Below are 21109 nucleotides of genomic sequence, written 5' to 3'. Positions count from 1 at the left end.
TGATGGTAGTGATGGTGTTAGACGGGTGATGAGCCTTGTTTTCTCCAGACATAACATTTTGCATTCAGGCCAAAGAGTTCCATTTTGGTCTCAGACCACAGAATCTTTTGCTTCATGCTCTCAGAGTCTTTCACTTGCCTATTTGCCAGGCGTGCTGTTGTGTGCTTTTTTCTCAGGAATGGCTTCCGTCTGGCCCCTCTCCCATAAGCCTAGATTGGTGAAGTGCTTTAGAGAAATGTCCTTCTGGCAGGTTCTCCCATCTCAGCCAATGAACTCTGTCGTTCTGTCAGAGTGCTCATTGGGTTATTGGTCACCTCCCTGACCAAGGTTCTTACATTTACATTACATTTAAGTCATTTAGCAGACGCTCTTATCCAGAGCGTATTCTTCTTACCCGGTTATTCAGTTTGGTCAAACGGCCAACTCTAGGCAGAGTCTGGGTAGTTCCATATTTAAAAAAATGTCCAATGATGGAGACCACTGTTCTCTTTGAAACTTTCAACACTTTAGAAATAGTTGTATACCCTTCCCCAGATATATGCCTCATCATAATTATCGCTGCGATCCAGTTCCTTGGACTTCATGGTATAGTTTCTACTCTGACATGCACATCTTCTTCCTTAAAGTTTTATGACAGACTACAACTGTTTGTGTATTGCTACCACCTACTGTGCGGGGTCTTCTTCTTTGATATTATTGCCGCCCGCAAACAAATACTGTAGCTGCATGCCGCCACCTACTGTTTTGGCTGTATATCAGCCCAAATAATTAACAAAATAAACAATACAAAACTCAATGTACTCCAGATTCAACTGCCAACGCACATCCCTACAGGCTCTGGGGTCTGAGAAGGAAGGGCATCTTCAGACAGTATTCTTTGCAATGTTTTGGCAGAGAAGTCCTGGAAACCCCAAAAACCTTTCAGCCACATATACTATTATGTTCAGTTTCTTCTTTTGTTTGTTTGTGCAGTACAATAAACCACATCTCTGATAAACACCATGAACCCTACCTTCTTCACAATCAGCATATCAGTTTCCCTCAACTGTTGAACAACACTCTGAATCTCCACAGTCTGCGGAGCCATATCTTCAGCTCCCCCCGCTCATTCAACTATTTCATGTGCCTTCGTGTAGGAGACCTGCTGTATAGACCTGACCCTTACCACTTCATACTCCTTTACCCTAACCGGGCTCTCCGGGGAATTGGGAACATGGTTGCATCACAATTACAACATCGTAGAGCCTCAGATTCTTCCACAACATTCCTTTGGCACACACTTGATACAAAACAACGGCTTGGACACAGAAGCTCTCACTGCACATATCCCAACTTCGCATGAAGGGAGATACTCTTCGTCAAACATCAATAATACCGACAGGCTTTCTTCTTTTCCCCATTCACTACACACTACACCATTCAGCCGGCGTGCTCCAACTACTCCTGTATGCCACTCGTGAAGTCGACACCTTTTAACGGTGCTCTGCTACAAAAATCTAAACTCTCCACTTCATAACTCGGTAGTTTGTTGATCCTTAATGCCTTTTCCTTCTGCTCTTGTGACACACAAGAAATCAAAACAAAAACACTTCTGGTCCCTCTGACCGATTCCACCTTGATACTTCAAACGGATCTCCCAAAAATCAATTGTTAGTGAACCTTACTCCAACCAAAAACCTATACTCATTAACAACTTTCACCCTTTTTATTCAATTTTCCTTTATCACTGTCTTCCACTCTTCAGCCAAACTGCAAGGATTCACTCTCTCCACCAATGTCACTCCCACTGAGCCAGAATCATTCTTCACATCCTTGGAACGAGGCCCGAACTCGGCAGTCCTCACCGTGGGTACTTCTTCCACAGTCCCGTCAGGTTCCATCTCCGAGCTACTATCGCATGTATCCCTCTTTTTACACGTCACCAATCTTCCTCAACTCAACTCATTCTTGGCTGTCGTCACTACACATGCCACTGCAATTGATTCACCCTCACTCTTGTCACGTTCAATTTCCTTTTCTAGCTCTTCCAGAAGTTCTGTGCAATCCTCCAATTCATATTCACTCAGGACATATTTCACTTTTCTTCTGTTTCCCTTGTCTGCCATCTTCTCCTTCAGCAAGTCTTCCAGAAGGTTTGTACAATCCCCCACTCCATATTTATTCATAATACGTCCCAGGTTCTTCCTTTTGCCCTTGTCCACCATCTTCTTGAACCCATGCCCCTGGCAACCTCAGCTAGCGCTTCCTCATCTCGCCAATGCCACTCCTGTTCATCTGCGTTCCTGACATGCACTGTCAACTGTGGGACCTTATATAGCCAGGTGTGTTTCTTTCTAAATCATGTCCAAACATTTGAATTGACCACAGGTGGACTCCAATCAAGTTGTAGCGACGTTTCAAGGGTGATCAAAGGAAATTGGATGCACCTGAGCTCAATTTGGAGTGTCATAGGAAAGGGATGTGAATACTTATCTAAATGAGACATTTATATATTTCATTTTCAATACATTTGCAAAAATGTCAAAAAATGGTTTTAACCATAGGGTAGTTGTGTAGATGGGTCAGAGAGAGAGAAAATTAATTCAGACTGTAACACAACAAAATATGGCGGGGTATGAATACTATGAATACTTTGTGAAGGCATTTATGACTGGGTATATTGTGTCTCTCTGTTTTGATGTGTCTCACCTTGCAACCCTCACAGGAGCTGACCCCGTAGTGGTAGCCAGAGGACTTGTCCTGGCACACGAAACAGGGCTTGTAAATGCGGGGAGGAGGGGGTGGAGAGGGTGAACTGGGCACCATCTCCTCAGAGCTGGTGCTCTGGGTCTCCACTGCTGCTCAGAGAGAGAGAGAGAAGAGAGAGCAAGAGCGAGAGCGAGAGCGAGAGAGAGAGAGAGAGAGAGAGAGAGAGAGAGCGAGAGAGCGAGAGAGAGAGAGAGAGAGAGAGAGCGAGAAGAGAGAGAGAGAGAGAGAGAGAAAAGGGGGGCAAAGAAGTCATAGACATTATCTTACTGCACATTTCAGTACTGAAGCTAATAGGTACACTTCATGTCAGAGGATGAACATGAACATATTTCTTTCTTCCTGATGGGGGGAGAGGGAAAGAGACACAATTAGCTGATGGACAGATGGCTACACTGATAAAATCGTTATCGGCAGATGAGATTTGATTGGTGTCTCCACTACTGGGTGGAGGGGGTGGAGCCCCACCCCAGACTGTCTGACTGACTGTCAGCTAAATGGTGTGTGTGGCTGTCTTTTTTATTTGAATGCCAGCTCAACCCGAAATACTTATATACCTATAGCCACATTTGAACAAACAGACTGAAGGTAATCTCGTGATGGCACCGCGTTCTTAGGAAACTATGCAGTATTTTTGTTTTTTTATGCATTAATTCTTACACTGTTACCCCAAGAAATCTTAAGTCTTATTACATAGAGCTGGGAAGAACCATTGGATATAAGAGCAATGTCAACCAACATTACGACCAGGAATACGACTTTCCCAAAGCGGATCCTCTGTTTGGACCACCACCCAGGACAATGGATCGGATCCCAGCCGGCGACCCAAAACAACGGCGCCGCAGACTCAGACGGAGTTGTCTTCTGGTCAGGCTCTGTAGACGGGCACATTGCGCACCGCTCTTGAGCATACTACTCGCCAATGTCCAGTCTCTTGACAACAAGGTAGACGGAATTCAAGCAAGGGTTGCCTTCTAGAGAGACATCAGAGATTGTAACATTCTCTGTTTCGGAAACATGGCTCACTCCGGATATGTTATCAGAGTCGGTACAGCCACCCGGGTTCTTCACGCATGGCGCCAACAGAAAAAAACCATCTCTCAGGTAAGAAGAAGGGCGGGGGTGTATGCCTTATGATTAACGAGTCATGGTGTGATCATAACAGCATACAGGAACTCAAGTCCTTTTGTTCACCTGACTTTGAATTCCTTACAATCAAATGCTGACCGCATTATCTACCAAGAGAATTCTCTTCGACTATAATCACAGCCGTGTATATCCCCCCCAAGCAGACACCTTGACGGCCCTGAAAGAACTTCATTGGACTCTACGTAAACTGGAAACCACATATCCTGATGCTGCATTTATTGTAGCAAGGCTAATCTGAAAACAAGGCTTCCTAAATTTGATCAGCATATCAAATGCGCGACCCGGGCTGGCGAAATTCTTGATCATTGCTACTCTAACTTCGCATACAAAGCCCTCCCTCGCCCTCCTTTCAGCAAATCTGACCATGACTCCATTTTGCTCCCAGCCTATAGACAGAAACTAAAACAGGAAATGCCCGTGCTCAGGTCTGTTCAACGTTGGTCCGACGAATCTGATTCCACGCTTCAAGATTGCCTCGGTCATGTGAACTGGGATATGTTCCGGATAGCATCCGACAACAACATTGATGTTACGCTGATTCGGTGAGTGAGTTTATTAGCAAGTGCATCGGTGGAGTTGTACCCACGGTGACTATTAAAACCTTCCCCAACCAGAAACCGTGGATTGATGGCAGCATTCGCGCCAAACTGAAAGCGCTGCTTTTAATCATGGCAAGGCGACCGGAAACATGACCAAATACAAACAGTGTAGCTATTCCCTCTGTAAGGCAATCAAACAAGCTAAGCGTCAGTATAGAGACAAAGTAGAGTCGCAATTGAACGGCTCAGACACGAGACATATGTGGCAGGGTCTACAGCCAATCATGGAGTACAAACAGAAAACCAGCCCCGTCGTGGACACCGACGTCTTGCTCCCAGACAAACTAAACAACTTATTTGCTCTCTTTGAGGACAATACAGTGCCACTGACACGGCCGGACACCAAAACCTGCGGGCTCTCCTTCACCGCAGCCAACGTGAGTAAAACATTTAAATGTGTTAACCCTCGCAAGGCTGCAGGCCCAGACGGCATCCCCAGCCTCAGAGCATGCGCAGACCATGAATCCCTATCCCAGTCGGCTGTTCCCACATGCTTCAAGAGGGCCACCATTGTTTCTGTACCCAAGAAAGCTAAGGTAACTGAGCTAAATGACTATCGCCCCATAGCACTCACTTCCGTCATCACGAAGTGCTTTGAGAGACTAGTCAAGGATCATATCACCTCCACCCTACCTGACACACTAGACCCACTCCAATTTGCTTACCATCCCAATAGGTCCACAGACGACGCAATCGCAATCACACTGCACACTGCCCTAACCCATCTTGACAAGAGGAATACCTATGTAAAAATGCTGTTCATCAATTACAGCTCAGCATTTAACACCATAGTACCCTCCAAACTCGTCATTCAGCTCGAGACCCTGGGTCTCGACCCCGCCCTGTGCAACTGGGTCCTGGACATTCTGACGGGCCGCCCCCAGGTGATGAGGGTGGCAAACAACATCTCCACCCCGCTGATCCGCAACACTGGGGCCCCACAAGGGTGCGTTTTCAGCCCTCTCCTGTACTCCCTGTTCACTCATGACTGCGTGGCCATGCACGCCTCCAACTCAATCATCAAGTTTGCAGACAACACTACAGTGGTAGGCTTGATTACCAACAATGATGAGACGGCCTACAGGGAAGAGGTGAGGGCCCTCAGAGTGTGGTGTCAGGAAAATAACCTCACACTCAACATCAGCAAAACAAAGGAGATGATCGTGGACTTCAGGAAACAGCAGAGGGCGCACCCCCCTATCCACATCGACGGAACAGTAGTGGAGAAGGTGGAAAGTTTTATGTTCCTCGGCGTACACATCACGGACAAACTGAAATGGTCCACCCACACAGAGAGCATGGTGGAGAAGGCGCAACAGCGCCTCTTCAACCTCAGGAGGCTAAATAAATTTGGCTTGTCACCAAAAACACTCACAAACTTTTACAGATGCACAATCGAGAGCATCTCCGCCTGGTACGGCAACTGCTCCGCCCACAACCATAAGGCTCTCCAGAGTGTAGTGAGGTCTACAAAACGCATCACCGGGGGCAAACTACCTGCCCTCCAGGACACCTACACCACCTGATGTCACAGGAAGGACAAAAAGATCATCAAGGACAACAACCACCGAGCCACTGCCTGTTCACCCCACTATCATCCAGAAGGAGAGGTCAGTACAGGTGCATCAAAGCTGGGACTGAGCTTCTATCTCAAGGCCATCAGACTGTTAAACAGCCATCACTAACATTGAGTGGCTGCTGCCAACATACTGACTCAAATCTCTAGCCTCTTTAATAATAAAAAATTGGATGTAATAAATGTATCAGTAGTCACTTTAAACAATGCCACTTTATATAATGTTTACATACCCTACATTACTCATCTCATATGTATATACTGTACTCTATACCATCTACTGCATCCTGCCTATGCCGTTCGGCCATCGCTCATCCATATATTTATATGTACATATTCTTATTAATTCCTTTACACTTGTGTGTATAAGGTAGTTGTTGTGGAATTGTTAGATTACTTGTTAGATATTACTGTACGGTCGGAACTAGAAGCACAAGCATTTCGCTACACTTGCATTAACATCTGCTAACCATGTGTATGTGACCAATAAAATGTGATTTAATTTGAATTGTTTATGAGACTCTGCTGTCTCCCTCTGTCCCTCCCTTCTGTGTTGCAGGGGGAAAATGCACCACAATATAATATCATTTGCTTTGCGAAAGGCAAAGTCATTCAACTGCTACCAGCAAAATAAACAACGTAAAATACACACACACAGACAAACATTTTTATACACAAAGACAACATGACACCGATGGACCCCAGATGAGCGAAACCTTTGTCCATGTCTGGAAAAAATGTGTTTTTTCACCTTTTTCATCAGACTATTTCAAGTCTTTGCACAATCTAGCTACTAAATATAACTTCAAATGCACTGGGTTTTTTCCTGACTTCACAGACAAAACACATCAGCATACATTTGCATAGATATACACACACACATACATTTATAAATGGTCAAAAAGCTCATATATCCATACATTTATCCACATTCACTGACCAAGCCCCCAAACCAATCCTCTCTAACATGCCTTTCAACTTTCACCTTCAGTCACCCCAACTTCACCTCCCCATGCCCATCCCCGAAACCCCCTGTTTTCTCTTGTTTCTTGGCCCTAAATTCCTCAGCGCAGGCTGGCCAGGGTTTAATAGAGGCCCAGGCTCATAAGCTGACCTATAAAGACTGTGTCTGGGCTGGGAAGGAGGCCCCCGACCAGGCCGACAACCTCTTTATTGGGATCCAGTCACCTTGGATAGCCATTCACACCAACAGCTGAACTCTTGCATCCCTGCCCCTTATTATTATTTTTTTTTTAATACAAAAATGGAGCTGCCACCTTGAATGGATAGAACAGCGCTGTCCCAAATGGGGTCCTCTACACCCCCCTAACCCTCCCCCTCGACCCCCTTCCAGCCCCCTCTCTCACACTGGGGCCTGCGTTTAACAAGTGGCAAGACTTCAAAAAGAGGAGAAAAGGGAATGATCTAATAAAAGAAGAGGAGACAAATGAAGAGAGAAAAAGAGAGGGTGAAATATATGGGAGTTAAGAGGACAGAGGGCTCCCAGTAGGTAGAGAGGTGGAATAAAACTCTGACCCTTTAGCTTTGACCTTGCTTGTAAGACCACCACTACCACTACCATTAGTTCTAACTACCAACAGCCTAAAAGTATACTACCACCACTACCATTAGTTCTAACTACCAACAGCCTAACAGTATACTACCACCACTACCATTAGTTCTAACTACCAACAGCCTAAAAGTATACTACCACCACTACCATTAGTTCTAACTACCAACAGCCTAACAGTATACTACCACCACTACCATTAGTTCCAACTACCAACAGCCTAACAGTATACTACCACCACTACCATTAGTTCCAACTACCAGTAGCCTAACAGTCTACTACCACCACAACCAATACCATTAATACTAGCTACCAACAGCCTAACAGTATACTACCACCACTACCATTAGCACCAGCTACCAGTAGCCTAACAGTATACTACCACCGCTACCATTAGTTCTAACTACCAACAGCCTAACAGTATACTACCACCACTACCATTAGTTCTAACTACCAACAGCCTAACAGTATACTACCACCACTACCATTAGCACCAGCTACCAGTAGCCTAACAGTCTACTACCACCACAACCAATACCATTAATACTAGCTACCAACAGCCTAACAGTATACTACCACCACTACCATTAGCACCAGCTACCAGTAGCCTATCAGTATACTACCACCACTACCATTAGCACCAGCTACCAGTAGCCTAACAGTATACTACCACCACTACCATTAGTTCTAACTACCAACAGCCTAACAGTATACTACCACCACTACCATTAGCACCAGCTACCAGTAGCCTAACAGTCTACTACCACCACGACTAATACCATTAATACTAGCTACCAACAGCCTAACAGTATACTACCACCACTACCATTAGCACCAGCTACCAGTAGCCTAACAGTATACTACCACCACTACCATTAGCACCAGCTACCAGTAGCCTAACAGTATACTACCACCACTACCATTAGCACCAGCTACCAGTAGCCTAACAGTATACTACCACCACTACCATTAGCACCAGCTACCAACAGCCTAACAGTATACTACCACCACTACCATTATCACCAGCTACCAGTAGCCTAACAGTATACTACCACCACTACCATTAGCACCAGCTACCAGTAGCCTAACAGTCTACTACCACCATGACCAATACAATTAGTACTAGCTACCAATATCCTTTATCATGACTCACAGTTCCATTCCATTACACATAAGAGTCATTGGATGGAACTGTCTTCTTTGGGGGGAGTTTTGTAAGAACCATGACACTCGGTCTGAACATTAACACGCATTGCTTGAGGTACGGTTTTGGAAGCATAAGGACCTTATCTTTCATATCGGCAAGAAATAATAATAATTTTAAAAATGTTCAATTTAAACACACCTTTATGGGGTTAGGGTTCCATCATGGCCATATTAACATGTTATAGATGGAGGATTACCTGTTCTAATTAGCCATATGCTTCCCCAAACACCTCTGTAAATGGAAGACATGTTGTCACTGAAAAATACTGTTGGCTGCAGCTGTGTTAAAACCAGTCAAAACAGTGTTCAGTAAGTGTGTATTTTGCATTCATGAAATTATTTTGATGTGATGTGAAAGTAGAGGGATTTATGTTTTTAGAACCGTATCACAACTGAGAATCGATTCATGTTTAGATGGAGTATTTGGCTGTTTTGGCTTCTAGAGCCAATGCCCCCTTTAAACAGAACCTGTAAGGTCATTGGACTAAGGAGTAAAGTTTGGCTCCTTTAGTCCAATACCAATTTTTTTATTGTCACATACACTGCAGTGAAATATGTTGTTTCACAGGGTCAGACATAGCATTTAGACGCCACCGGAGCAAATTACGGTGCTTTGCTGAAGCACGTCAACCAACTTTTCACCTTGTCGGCTCAGATATTTGAAAGAGCAACCTTTCGGTTACTGGCCCAACAGTCTAACCACTAGGCTACCTGCCACCCAATACCATTAGTACTAGTTTTTCAAGCCGATTTAAGTCAAAACTGTAACTAGGCCACTCAGGGACATTCAATGTCTTCTAGGTAAGCAACTCCAGTGTATATTTGGCCTTTTAGGTTATTGTCCTGCTGAAAGGTGAATTTGTCTCCCAGTGTCTGCTGGAAAGCTGACTTAAAGAGATTTTCTTCTAGGATTTTGCCTCTGCTTATCTCTATTCTGTTTCTTTTTATCCCCAAAAAAGACCTAGTCCTTGCCGATGACAAGCATACCCATAACATGATGCAACCACCACCATGCTTAAAAATATGAAGAGTGGTACTCAGTGATGTGTTATGTTGGATTTGCCCCAAACATAATATTTTGTATTCAGGACATAAATGTAATTTCTTTTTTTGCAGTTTTACTTTAGTGCTTTATTGCAAACCAGATGCATGTTTTGAAATATCCTTCTCATCACACTGTCAGCTAGGTTCGTATGCTAATTAATTACTTAAAAATGTGATTTTCTGTATTTTTGTTTTAGATTCCGTCTCTCACAGTTGAAGTGTACCTATGATAAAAATTACAGACCTCTACATGCTTTGTAAGTAGGAAAACCTGCAAAATCGGCAGTTTATCAAATACTTGTTCTCCCCACTGTATGTGCTTTCTTGAGCAGGGGGACCTTTCGGGCGCTGCAGGATTTCAGTCCTTCACGGTGTAGTGTGTTATTGTTTTCTTGGTGATTATGGTCCCAGCTGCCTTGAGATCATTGACAAGATCCTCCCGTGTAGTTCTGGGCTGATTCCTCACCGTTCTCATGATCATTGCAACTCCACAAGGTGAGATCTTGCATGGAGCCCCAGGCCCGAGGGAGATTGACAGTTCTTTTGTGTTTCTTCCACTAGCGAATAATCGCACCAACTGTTGTCACCTTCTCACCAAGCTGCTTGGCGATGGTCTTGTAGCTCATTCCAGCCTTGTGTAGGTTACAATCTTGTCCTGACATCCTTGGAGAGGTCTTTGGTGGAGAGTTTGGAATCTGATTGATTGACTGCTTCTGTGGACAGGTGTCTTTTTTATAGGTAACAAACTGAGATTAGGAGCACTCCCTTTAAGAGTGTGCTCCTAATCTCAGCTCGTTACCTGTATAAAAGACACCTGGGAGGCAGAAATCTTTCTGATTGAGAGGGGGTCAAATACTTATTTCCCTCATTAAAATGCAAATCAATTTATAACATTTTTGACATGCGTTTTTCTGGATTTTTTTGTTGTTATTCTGTCTCTCACTGTTCAAATAAACCTACCATTAAAATTATAGACGGATAATTTCTTTGTCAATGGGCAACGTACAAAATCAGCAGTGGATCAAATACTTTTTTCCTTCACTGTATGTAACTGTTTTAAAGTCCCTGAGCGGAAGGACGCATGTATCTTTTTAGTGACTGGTTGTATTGATACACTATCCAATGTGTAATTAATAACTTCACCATACCTTACAGAGGTAGTCATTCAAAAATCATGTTAAACACTACTATTGCACCCAGAGTGAGTCCATGCAACTTATTATGTGACTTGTTAAGCACATTTTTACTCCTGAACTTCTTTAGGCTTGCCATAACAAAGGGGTTGAATACCTATTGACTCAAGACATTTCAGTTTTGAATTTTTAATTAATTTGTCAAAATTTAAAAAAAGATAATTCCACTTTGAAGTTATTGTGTGTAGGCCAGTGACACAAAATATCAATTGAAAACATTTTTATTCAGGCTGTAACACAAATCAATGTATAAGTCAAGGGGTGTGAATACTTTTTGAAGGCACTGTATGTACATATTATGTACATTGAAATGCAGAGAAAGAGAGAAGATCCTAGATCCACCTGACTGGAAGAGAGAGCCTCAGCCTGAAAAAACGCTGCTCTCTCCTTTTCCATTCCCCCCGATGTCCGTGACCCTACGGAAATGTAATTAGCATATAAAAAAAAAATCCTAATAAAATTACGTCTGTTAAAGTTAAACATATCTGCTTTTTTTGCATTGGGTGGGTCTTAATCCACCGCATCCACCAATGTCGCACTTCTGCATCTGCGGTAAAAGGTGGTGAACTAGAGCGGTGTTTGTCAGACTACAAGACATCCCGAAACTCGGTCTTCTCACAAAATCGTCTGTAGTGTCCGAATGGGTTGGTTGCTACAACAGCCAAATTGTGAAGGAGCTTTAGTTAAGACCGTATGCTAACTTTTCATCCATATGTCATATACATTGCCCTATTGGGACTGTGAAGCATTTTTTCTTATTTTGGCTCTATACTCAAATTGTTTTATTTGAACTCAAACAATGACTATAAGGTTAAAACCTCTACGGGAGCGGTGTCCCTCCCGCGGGACAGTTGAGGTAACGTAGGCTAATTTTGATTAGCATGAGGTTGTAAGTAACAAGAACATTTCCCAGGACATAGACATATCTGATATGGGCAGAAAGGTTAAATTCTTGTTAATCTAACTGCACTGTCCAATTTACAGTAGCTATTACAGTGAAATAATACCATGCTGTTGTTGGAGGAGAGTGCACACTTATGAATTTGAAAATGTATTAATAAACCAGTTAGGCACATTTGGGCAGTCTTGATACAACACTTAGAACAGAAATACAATGGTTCATTGAATCAGTCTAAAATGTTGCACATACACTGCTGCTATCTAGTGGCCAAAATCTAAATGGTGCCTAGATTCCTAAGTCATATATTGGCCTTTCTCTTGCATTTCAAAGATGATAAAGTGTTATATTCTCCTACATTAATTTCACATTTCCACAAACTTCAAAGTGTTTCCTTTCAAATGGTATCAAGAATATGCATATCCTTGCTTCAGGCCCTGAGCTACAGGCAGTTAGATTTGGGTATGTCATTTTAGGCGAAAATTGAAAAAGGGTCCGATCCTGTGCAGACTATCAACTTATATTTGAGGGTTTTCTCACCCATATCGGGTGAACTGTTTACAAATTACAGCACCTTTTGTACATAGTCCACCCATTTTAGGACATCAAAAGTATTAGGATGAATTCACTTATGTGCATTAAAGTAGTAAAAAGTTCATTATTTTTTCCCATATTCATAGCACGCAAATGCATCCAAATTTGTTGGATACATTTGCTGTTTGTTTTGGTTGTGTTTCAGATTATTTTGTGCACAATAGAAACGAATGGTAAATAATGTATTGTGTCATTTTTGAGTCACTTTTATTGTAAATAAGAATAGAATATGTTTCTAGACACTTCTACATTCATGTGGATTCTACATTAATGTGGACCATGATTACGGATAATCCGAAATAAATCTTTAATAATGATGATTGAGACAGCTAACACAGACAAATATCATACCCCCAAGACATGCTAAACAATAAAAGGGGAGGTTAGCATTTCTGGGGAGGGGGTATGATATTTGTGAGTCTGTAACGGTTTACCTGATATGGATGAAAATACCTTCAAATTAAAGCTGACAGTTTGCACTAAATACAAACTTTTGCATTAAAATAAATCACTGTCCCAATAATTATGGTGGTTACTGCATGTCATATGGATCTTACAGGTGAGAAATATCCAGCATACGCACAGTCTTGTTTCACTAAACTTGCGGTGAGGGGACACATTGATTCCTATTCAAAGTCCTATTTTCCTTAACCCCTAACCCTTACCTTTGCCCTAACCTTAACCCCAACCCTAACTCCTAACCTTAACCCTTAACCTTTAAACCCTAATCCTAATTGTAACCCTAATATAATTCTAACACTAACCCCCCTAGAAATAGCCTTCTGGTCCCCAAAAGTAAAATTAAACATGTTCACACACACACACACACACACACACACACACACACACACACACACACACACACACACACAGTGTGTTAAATGTATGCCATGATAAAGGGATCCTTTCATTTTCTGTCTTCAGCGTGGTTGTGTGGGCGACAGTGTGACGCATCGCCTGAGGGGCAGCTCAGACGTCTCAGGGTTGGGCTTCAGCCAGAATAGGGCGCTGACAGACCCTCTCAAAGGGATGTTACTATGGAGTATCTACACAAGTCTATATATCTTAAAGTGGCCTTGTGATTTTGTTTACGTTTGCCTTCCCTTGTATTTTTCTCTAATAGTCCTTAAAAGAGGCACATTTTGGATCATCAACAAAATAGTTTTAGGGGCAATAGTTTTTCCTAACCCAGTGATCTGACCAGGAAAAAACTAATGTCCTAGTTATACCATGGCAATACGCAATAGTAGTTTTCCCTGGTCAGGTCTGATGACGTTATGTAGTTCTCGAATTAAACAATAAGGCCTAAGGGGGTGTGGTATATGGCCAATATACCATGGCTAAGGGCTGTTCTTAGGCAATTATCAGTACAAACTGGTTGGTTCGAGCCCTGAATGCTGATTGGCTGACAGCTGGTGTAAATCAGACCGTATACCATGGGGATGACAAAACATGTATTTATACTGCTCTAATTACGTTGGTAACCAGTTTATAATAGCAATAAGGTACCTCGGGGATTTGTGGTATACAGAAATCTCTAGATAATGCCATTGTGTATTTAAGCAATAATGCTTGAGGGAGTGTGGCATATGGTTAATATACCATGGCTAAGGCCTGCATCCAGGCACTCCGCATTGCGTCGTGCATAAGAACAGCCCTTAGCCGTAGTATATTGGCCATATACCACACTCCCTCAGGCATTATTGCTTAAATACACAATGGCATATTCTAGAGATTTCTGTTGTGGCAACATTATGGAATCTCAGTACATGACTGTAGGCGCTCAGTTTTAAATTGGCCATGCTCCAATCTATGGTGCTATCAGGTCTCTAAAGACTCATTTGGTTTGCAAATTCACATTTTACATAACTTCTCGCCTCACAAAATGTTCAGGAATGTGCTGTGGAATGTGTGTGTGTTTGTGAATGTGTGTGAGTGTGGGTTGGCTTCAACATAGGAACATGTTGAAATGTGTGTAATGGTTTTCAGTGTTACTTTCAGTGTGAAACAGAGGAACAACAACAACACACACACACACACACACACACACACACACACACACACACACACACACACCACCTAAGCCTGATCTGAAGGAGAAAATGGAGACTACATTAACAGTCATCCCATTCAGTACATACCAATAAACAGGAAAAAAAATCCCATGTGTGTCTTCAAACCCATATCCTCTACCATTACCACTCACTCTTTGAACTGAGCATGCTGTGGGCAGTATGAATGTCTGAAATTATTTAATGGGTGGTTGTAGGTCTATTTGTACAGATAACCTATAGGAAAAAGATAGGCCTGAACCCCAGGAGAGGATATGCTGATTGTGTATATGTGTGTGCGGGGAGATTACATTTCTGTCAAATGTGGAACAGTGGCACTTCCTTTCATCAGCCATTATTAAGTTTAATACCTGCAACCCCCCCCCCCCCCTCCCCTCCTTCCTCACCTCCTTTCCCCTGCCTGGCCTGTCCCATATCCCCCACTCCCTACCTCTCTCCCTCCTCCTGCCTTCCTGCCCTGTTGGGAGGAAGAGTGCTTCCTGTCATTGGGAGCCTCTTTGAAAGGAAAGGCTGTGATAAAACCAGGCTACTGTCAAGGAGATGGCTCCATAAAAACAGAAACACCAAACACAGAGGAAAGAGGGGGTCACACACAAACACACAAGTGCACACCAATGCATGCACACACACAATCCGGGAGGAATTATCACACCCTTACTAGAATGACACAGCGATGTGGGCTCCCGAGTGGCACAGCGGTCTAAGGCACTGCATCTCAGTGCACTACAGTCCCTGGATTGAATTCAGGGTGTATTACATCTGGCCCTGATTGGGAGTTCCATATGGCGTTGCACAATTGGCCCAGCGTCGTCTGGATTTGGCCGGTGTCAGCAGTCATTGTAAATAAGAATTTGTTCTTAACTGACTTTCCTAGTTAAATAAATAAAATAGAGCACACACACACACTGACAGATAACGTGGAGTTTAATGCAGCAAGTTCACCTACCAAGGATGAGTTTGTGCAATCATCCCACTCAGAAAGCCCTAATTAATGTCTTACTATTGTATATGTTAACTCTATAAATACAACTGTGCAGAATCTGATGCAGTGTTTTTAATGTAATATTTACTCCCATATGTTTTTCTCCTAACAGAGACAGGAAGGCAGGGCTTCTCTGTGTGGGTGGTGGGGGGGTAATAGCAATTACCTGTGGTTAATATCCTCTTGGCTTCATAGTTACATGATGGCGGTTTTCGATAGGCTACCTCTTGTCCAGCACATGCAATGTGGAAGATTGATGTGTGAGGGATTGCCCCTCTCATTCAGCGGTCTGCAAACAAGGCTGCCTTTCTTCTTTACAACACCTCATCAAGCGACCTTTTTATTTCGCTTTTTTTTTTGATGAAACAGAGTCAACGTATCCCCTCATCTCCACTACTCTCGAACTAGCCCTAGTATCAGCACAGCACTTTCCTGTCAGATGACCAACACCATTCTTCAAACAGCCACGCTTTCCTAAACCCACCTTGACAACCAACAACACTAAGACACACACACACACACACACATACACTACCGAATTCCCAAATGTTCCCATTGTTTCCTAACATCCAACCATTGAAGTCAATGTGTTGTGGCCATGGATGGGAAAGACTTAAGACACAACAAGGAGTGGAATTAAAGAGTTTGAGACAAGATGGAACAAGATGGAACAAGACTAGGTGGAACAGACTATTCACTTCAATGGGTGACGCAGTGCTGCCTGGCTTCTGCCTCATGCTAACTGGTTCTCAATAACTTTCCCAAGATAATGCCATTACTTTGAAGATTGTTTGAGCTATATGAAATTGGCAAACAATTTGTCATTACTTTCAAAGTGGTTCAGTCATCGCAATTACTAAATCACTCATCTGACTGAGCGAGGTTCGAGTATCCAAATAACCTAGCTACGAAACCCACAAGTCATTTCAGCTCACTTGCATCCATGACAACTACTTTGTGTTTGCATTTTAAGAGTGAAATGCTCAATCAGTATATCAACGTATCAGTCTCTCAAAATCAATACATTTTGTGTGGTCGGCTGGTATAGCACATCAGAATAAAATCCAGCTAGTAACTCGAGTGCAATTCAAACATACACTACTACACTACTACTAGGCTTCACTACTACTACTACACATAGACATAATCAAGTTCGTGGAGAGTGACGGGGTGTAACATGGAGTCCTTCTCCACTGGCCCTGGCCCAGTGGCACTATGTGAAGGCCAGCCTAAAGGCGTCCCAGGACAATGTGTAGGACCCATAGGAGTGGACGCATCATGGGACGGACAGCCCATAGTATTTACTGTGTTCCCTTGCCCACTGAAGTCAGGCTATAAAATGCCATTAACGAATTCCATCACCGGCCTGTGAAATCTGTGCAGGCACACAGAGGGATGGCCGTCTAAGCGCTGGGACAGACACACGAAGCACACACACGCAAACACACACGCACACACACACGCACACGCACACACGCACACACACACACTGGGTGTATTCTCTCTCATTCTCCCTCTCAACCCACTCAGCTACCATCTACCTCACAAATAGTATTTCCCTCTGTCTCCCTATCCTTGTCTTAGACAGATTCAATCAAACTGGCCCTAGTATGTTTGTGTATTTTTTTACTTTACAAACTGCTGCCTTTGTGCATACAGGAAATGTATTATGAAAACTAAAACATACACCTGTGAGGAGTGTAAAAGTATTTGGCATTTTTTATTTGACCATGAAAAGTGTGTTTATGCTTTACTAAATATTGCAATGTAGGTTTGATTCTCCCTGTCCATTGAAATATGCTCACCTTGCAGTTCATCTTCAACCATATTGTTTCATCCTGAAGCCATAGCACTTTAGTCAAACTACGTTGAACAAAAACATCAATGCAACTTGTAAAGTGTTGGTCCCATGTTTCATAAGCTGAAATAAAAGATCCCCAAAATTGTTCGTACACACAAAAAGCTTATTTCTTTCAAATGTTGTGAAAAAATGTGTTTACATCTCTCTTAGTGAGAATTTTTCCTTTATCAAAATAATCCATCCACCTGACAGGTGTGGCATATCAAGAAGTTGATTAAACAGCGTGATCATTACACAGGTGCACCTTGTGCTGGGGGGACAATAAAAGGCCACAAAAATGTGCTGTTTTGTCACACAACACAACGCCACAGATGTCTAAAGTTTTTAGGGAGCATGCAGTTGGCATGCTGACTGCAGGAATGTCCACCAGAGCTGTTATCCGAGAATTCAATGTTCATTTCTCTACCATAAACCGCCTCCAACGTCGTTTTAGAGAATTTGGCAGTACGTCCAGCCAGCCTCACAACCACATACCACGTGTATATCGTTGTGTGGGTGAGCGGTTTGCTTTTGTCAACGTTGTGAACAGAGTGCCCCATGGTGGCAGTGGGGTTATGGTATAGACAAGCATAAGCTACAGACAACAACACATTTTATCGATGGCAATTTGAGATGCACAGAGATACCGTGACAAGATCCTGTGGCCCATAGTCACGCTGCATGATATAAATGGTGGCATTTTTTAAAGGTATCTGAGACCAACAGACGCATATTTGTATTCCTAGTCATGTGAAATTCATAGATTAGGGTCTGAATTGATTTATATTGACTGATTTTCTAAAATAAACTGTAACTCAATAACATCTCTGAAATTGTTGCATGTTCCATGTTGTAACCCTATTTCACCTGACCTTCCTAACATACAGTAGCTATGATGTGGCTACATGACCATCAAGGCGGTTTTGTATAAGACATCAAGGGGAGAGAGCGGAGAATCAGAGAGAGTCAGGGGTATACTCCTAGAGAAGACATGCTGGTGTATTCTCTGCTGAAAGGATGAAACCCCCCGAGTACAGAAGAAGTGATGGAATTATATGGGGTAAATGTTCATCCCTGATCAAACCCCCTTCACTTCTCTTTCATCCCTCTCTTCTCACTGGCCCGTCACCGCAGGCAGTTTCATCTCTTAATTGAGCCTTTTGTAATTATAATTGAATAATTAAAGGCCTTCATTAAAGGCGAACACATTATGTTTAACAATTCTGACAAGACAAAGACCCGACTGTATGCATGATTCAGTGAGATGAACACACACACAGCAGCAAACTCATAAGCACTCAAAATAATGCTATGTAACAGTGTTGCTTCAGTGTAAGTTTTGTATCCGCCCCTCTCCTCGCCCCAACCTGGGCCGAATCAGGGACCCTCTGAACACATTAACAACTGCCTCCCACAAAGCACCGTAACCCATCGCTGCACAAAAACTGTGGCCCTTGCAGAGCAAGGGAAACAAATTGCTTAAAGGTCTCAGAGCGATCGATGTCACCTATTTAAACGCTACTAGCGTGCACCACTACCTAGCAAGCCACCGCCTCTTTCTCCGCAGCACCCAGTGATACTGGTCAACAGCATCAATGTAACAACATTACTTCCGTCCCTCTCCTCACCCCAACCTGGGCTTGAACAAGGGACCCTCTGAACACATCGACAACAGTCACCCTCGAATCATCGTTACCTATCACTCCACAAAAGTCACGGCCCTTGCAGAGCAAGGGAAACAACTATTTCAAGGACTCAGAGAGAGTGACGTGACTTACTAGCACGCACCGCTAGCAATCCATTTCACACCAGTTACACTTGTTTGGTGTTGCTTTCCTCATTGTACAGTACAGTGCCTACTTTATACTCAGTAGTGTTTAAAATTATCCCTTTCTCTTTATTTTTTAGGAAGCCCACTATTGTGCAACGAGGGACACACAAGCACGCGCGCACGCACGCACGCACGCACGCACGCACGCACACACACACACACACACACACACACACACACACACACACACACACACACACACAGGTCCTGACTTTGGCCTGTCTGTGCTCTCTCCATAACCTCTGACATTTAAACAAAGGGAGGCAGAGAGGTCTTGAACTCTCACATTAAAACAACAAAAAACAGGAAAGATAGCCACACACAGACACAGACACACATACACACAGATGCACACAACCCCCCCCACACACACACACCCCAGGGCCCCCTGAATGCCTATCCCAGATTATGAGAATTTAGAGAAGTAACATGATCAAGTTCCACACTGTGACAGAGACTCTATTCCAATCTACCCCCTGGATGGATCCTCCACACACAGGTTGGCTGTGTTGATACTAGTGCTGATACTTTGTGCTCTCCTGTAGGCCAAACATTCTATTCTGCTGGTGTCATATGAGAAAGACCTACAGCCTTCCGAATATTTACGTTATCAAATTGGTGTTTGGCAAGGTGAGGATGAGTCATAGCTAGCTCATCCATCTGAAAGAGAAACAATGAGGGCTAACCGGTGTGAATATAGTGGGGGAATTACACCTCTTCGCCAGTTATTGGGAACAGAGGATTGAAACAGAACACCGGTCTAAAGAAGAACACTCAATGCTCTAGCTCTCTCTCTCTTCTCTCTCCACCGCCAGGGCCATCCACACACAACTCCACACCTATCAAAGGACATTTTTGTAGTCTATATCCTGTGTTTTCATTCTCACTCTTTCTCAAACTCCCTAACAACTGATAGTATTTTGTGAAGAGAACCAACTGCTGTAGACTACAATAAGAGACAATTAGTTTATAAACAGAACTTAATTCGTTCAAGGTGTTCGTGGAAAAATAGATCTTGTTCTCTTCAACTGAAAAGTGTTGTGATGGCCACTATGCACATTTGCACAAACATACATGTAATTACTCTGTAATAAGGACACTATAGGACCTAACGTGTTACCAAAGGAATGCCCATAGTTTCGATGTTGAAATATAGGCTAATTGTATAGTAAGTAGTAAGTAAGTAGTATATTGTTGTTCTGTCCCTTCAGATGTTGGCAATTGTATTAAGCAAGTTGAGACCGGCTGTGGCCTTGTTCACCTTGACAGATAATCCGTCTTCATTTAAGGGAAACACTGTGGGGCTGACAGCGCCTGAAACGCCAGTGTCTTCACGATTAAAGAAGATATATAGGTCTTTCACCTGGAAGACCTGAAACTAACCAGCACACAGTGTAGCCTACTGCCATGAATTTGAACTCACCTTTATTAAACCAAAACAAAAGGTGCTAAGGGGTAGAGCCTTGCATAAAAGTCTGTAGGCCAACTGGATAAAATTGATAAATATAACACCTTTAATCATTTTCCCTGTCTTTTCACGCAGCCTGGTCTCATAGACTAAATGTAACATAGTAAATGTAAATCCGGGGCACTCAAATGAGTAAATAGTGGGGTACGCCATACAGGTAAAACATGAGCCTATCATAATAATTAAAACATCAAGAAAAGTGTAGGCTATTACACCACTTTTTTTTATCATTACTGCATATCAGAGGCATAGCCGTGGGAAGTAGGGGTCAGAGGGTGATGCAGCACCCCCTGAAAAATCTGTAACATATTATACAAATTGCAATTCGGATTTAAAAAAAGA

The 21109-nt window shown here is 43.0% G+C and overlaps 1 protein-coding gene across 2 annotated transcripts in view; it reads right to left on the bottom strand.

Moving 5' to 3' along the window:
* Positions 1 to 21109, bottom strand: part of LOC115140653 (retinoic acid receptor gamma-A-like) — a 93852-nt gene that overhangs the window by 21363 nt on the left and 51380 nt on the right. For both annotated transcript variants that reach the window (XM_065001890.1, XM_029678998.2), the window contains one exon: positions 2689 to 2837. In XM_065001890.1, coding sequence (XP_064857962.1) covers positions 2689 to 2837 — 149 coding nt within the window. The remainder of the gene's footprint in view (positions 1 to 2688; positions 2838 to 21109) is intronic.

Source organism: Oncorhynchus nerka, linkage group LG2 (genome assembly GCF_034236695.1).
Source record: "Oncorhynchus nerka isolate Pitt River linkage group LG2, Oner_Uvic_2.0, whole genome shotgun sequence".
Taxonomy (NCBI): domain Eukaryota; kingdom Metazoa; phylum Chordata; class Actinopteri; order Salmoniformes; family Salmonidae; genus Oncorhynchus; species Oncorhynchus nerka.
This window is presented reverse-complemented; position numbering and strand designations above follow the sequence as displayed.